Here is a 2,544-nt window from a genome sequence, read left to right as displayed (position 1 = left end):
CCCATTCTCGGGGAGCGTCTGTCTGCTTAACTAACTCGTGTCTGGAAGGATTAGGGATCCGAGGATCAGAAGGAAAGGGACCGGCTTCTAGGCTCCACCGACTGGTGGCCAGGTCGGAACCCTTTGGCTCCACCTAAGCTCCGCCCAGTCTGCGTTGGCTTCTGGGTTGAGACCTCTCTTCCCAGCATGCACTGCTCCAGACGAAGCCAGTCCCGCGCCAAGCGCGCGGTCTTAGAGCCTTTCCCGAAGTCCTTTGCGCGGCATCTGGCCACAAAATGGCTGCCCGAGGGAGACGGGCGGAGCCTCCGGGTCGGGAGGCGCCCGGCCCGGCGGGCAGCGGAAGGAACCGATGGGCTGAGTCGGGGCCGGGAACGTCACCCGAGAGTGGGGACGACGAGGTGTCGGGCTCAAGTCCGGTGTCCAGCGGCGTGAACTTGTTTGCCAACGATGGCAGCTTCCTGGAGCTGTTCAAGCGGAAGATGGAGGAGGAGCAGCGGCAGCGGCAGGAGGAGCCACCCCCGGGCCCGCAGCGACCCGATCCACCGGCCTCCGCCGCGGCGGGCCCAGGGAATCCGAAGAGGAAGGGCGGCCCAGGCCCCACGCTCAGCTTCGTAAGGAGCCGCGGGGGTGGGGGCGGGCACCAGGGCCCGCGTTGGCTGGGGGAGTCAGGTCCGGGAAAGGGCGTCAAGGTCCAAGGCAGTCCTCCGCCCGACTGCCTGGACGGTCCCGGTCGCTTGCTGAGGATCTTGAGCCCCGTATTCCGGATGAGAGGTGTTTCTGGGCGGGAATGGGAATCCCTAGATCTTACTCGCGGGACCTGAGAACCGGGAAAATGCGTTGGAAGGAGCGCTCTGGGGTTAGGGGATCCTAGATGCTAGGATTCCTGTTTGATTTGTACTCAGACTTTGAATAGTGAGGCCCACATATAACGTGGGGGGAAAGGAGGAGACACATTCGAGTCTGCTGTAATCGTTAGACTCGACTCAGACCACGGACTGTAGCCGGGCGTGGTGGTACACGCCTTGTATTACCAGCACTCCGGATGCAAGAAGAGGATTCGAAGAGACCTTGTCCCAGCTAAACAAAACCAACCAACGAACAACAAAAAGCAAACCACTGACTTTGTGGTTTTAGCAAGATCAATCGATTCCTTTCTGTATTATTTAACTAGTGTCCGTTTATTGAGCACCTTACAGTGTCTTTGGTAGAAAAGAATGTTGTTTGAAGTGTGGGTGGCGTACCCTGATTTTTTGTATTCTAATAATTGAGATTTTGATGTATTTCATGAAGTGGTCCTAGAAAAGTCAGTTAGTACAGACTCTTAAAGAACTAGACCAGAGGTTCTGTACTGGGAACAAGTCTCTTTATCCTTATGTATTTGGTAAAGTCTGTAGACATTTTGGTTGTTAAACTCTAAGATGAGATGCTAGTGTAAGATACTCTTCAGTATCTTATAATGCCTGAGATAACAAAGAATGCTGTAGCTGAAAATGTCAAGTATCATGTTGAGGAGCCTTGGGTTAAATAAATTGGATATATACTCTTTGTTAGTTTTGAGCTTGCTTTGTCTGTGATGTTAAGGCCTTGTAGTGGGGAGGAAGAAATGTTGGTTTGAGAATAAAAGACTGTGGGTCAAATCTTGGATCCAGTTCTGTGGTTTAGGGTAAGGCTTAAGTTTGTTTAGATCTTAAAAGGGTTTGTGAGCCGGCAAGGTGGCCCATACATGTAATCCTAGCACTGTGGTCCTTGAGGCAGGAGGATTGAAGAGTTTGAATTCAGCAAAGGTTACATTGTTGTTTCTAAAAACAACAACACTGTGTGTGTGTGTTTGTGTCTGTCGGTCTGTCTGTCCCTCCTGTGGTGTGTGGCTGTAATAGCTACTCAGGAGCTGAGAAAGGATCTGAAGTCCAGAATGAGTTCAGAGCCAGCCTGAGCAACTTAGTGAGACCTTGTCTCAAAAAAAGGAAATCTGGGGATTTAACTCAGTAGAAAGTTGCTGTGAATGCTGATGATCCTAGATTCCATCTGCAGTACTGCACAAAAGCCACTGGGGAGTAGTCCCAGCAGTCACTGCCATGTTGAAGGATAAGTATAGGATGATGTCTTCAAGGCCCCCAGTTAAGGGGAGAGGATGGGACGAGGGTGAAAACCCAGAGCCAGAGTGTTCTTAGAGGAAGTGGAAAGTGACAGACCTGGGTTGATATGACAGTCCAGAGCAGAGGCTGAAGCCTTTCCTGGAATGGGAGCAGCGGTGGGGTCACTGCCACTTCGATTTGTTCCTGAGTCACTATTGTAGTTATATTCCTAAAAAAGCCAGGCCAGATCAGGGTAGGATAACTAGGGGTGCTTTGTGGTTCAGGAAACTCCCACTGGCCTTGCATATCTGATCCTGAGTAGTGGTCTGTTGTTGGCAGCTTCTCCCAGAGACTTGTCTTTATTTCTGAAATGAGGTAATTACTACCTTCAGATAGGATAACTGTGATGATGAGATGACATGGTCCCAGCGCTCTGTGTGGTGTATAGGAGATGTCCCAGCCCTCTGTG

General features: G+C 51.3%; 1 protein-coding gene across 2 annotated transcripts in view; it reads left to right on the top strand.

Annotated features, from left to right (window-relative positions):
* Positions 1-215: 215 nt before the first annotated feature.
* The window catches only part of Trir (telomerase RNA component interacting RNase), a 3,472-nt gene continuing 1,143 nt past the window's right edge, over positions 216-2,544 (top strand). The window contains exon 1 of one of the 2 annotated variants that reach the window (XM_028755515.1): positions 216-611. In XM_028755515.1, coding sequence (XP_028611348.1) covers positions 276-611 — 336 coding nt within the window. In that variant the 5' untranslated portion in view covers positions 216-275. The remainder of the gene's footprint in view (positions 612-2,544) is intronic. The other variant, XM_028755516.1, reaches the window with a different exon arrangement.

The sequence above is a fragment of the Grammomys surdaster genome, unplaced genomic scaffold (assembly GCF_004785775.1).
Source record: "Grammomys surdaster isolate TR1022 unplaced genomic scaffold, NIH_TR_1.0 126063, whole genome shotgun sequence".
Lineage (NCBI taxonomy): Eukaryota > Metazoa > Chordata > Mammalia > Rodentia > Muridae > Grammomys > Grammomys surdaster.
Note: the sequence above shows the minus strand (reverse complement) of the source record. Positions and strands in the feature narration are given on the sequence as shown.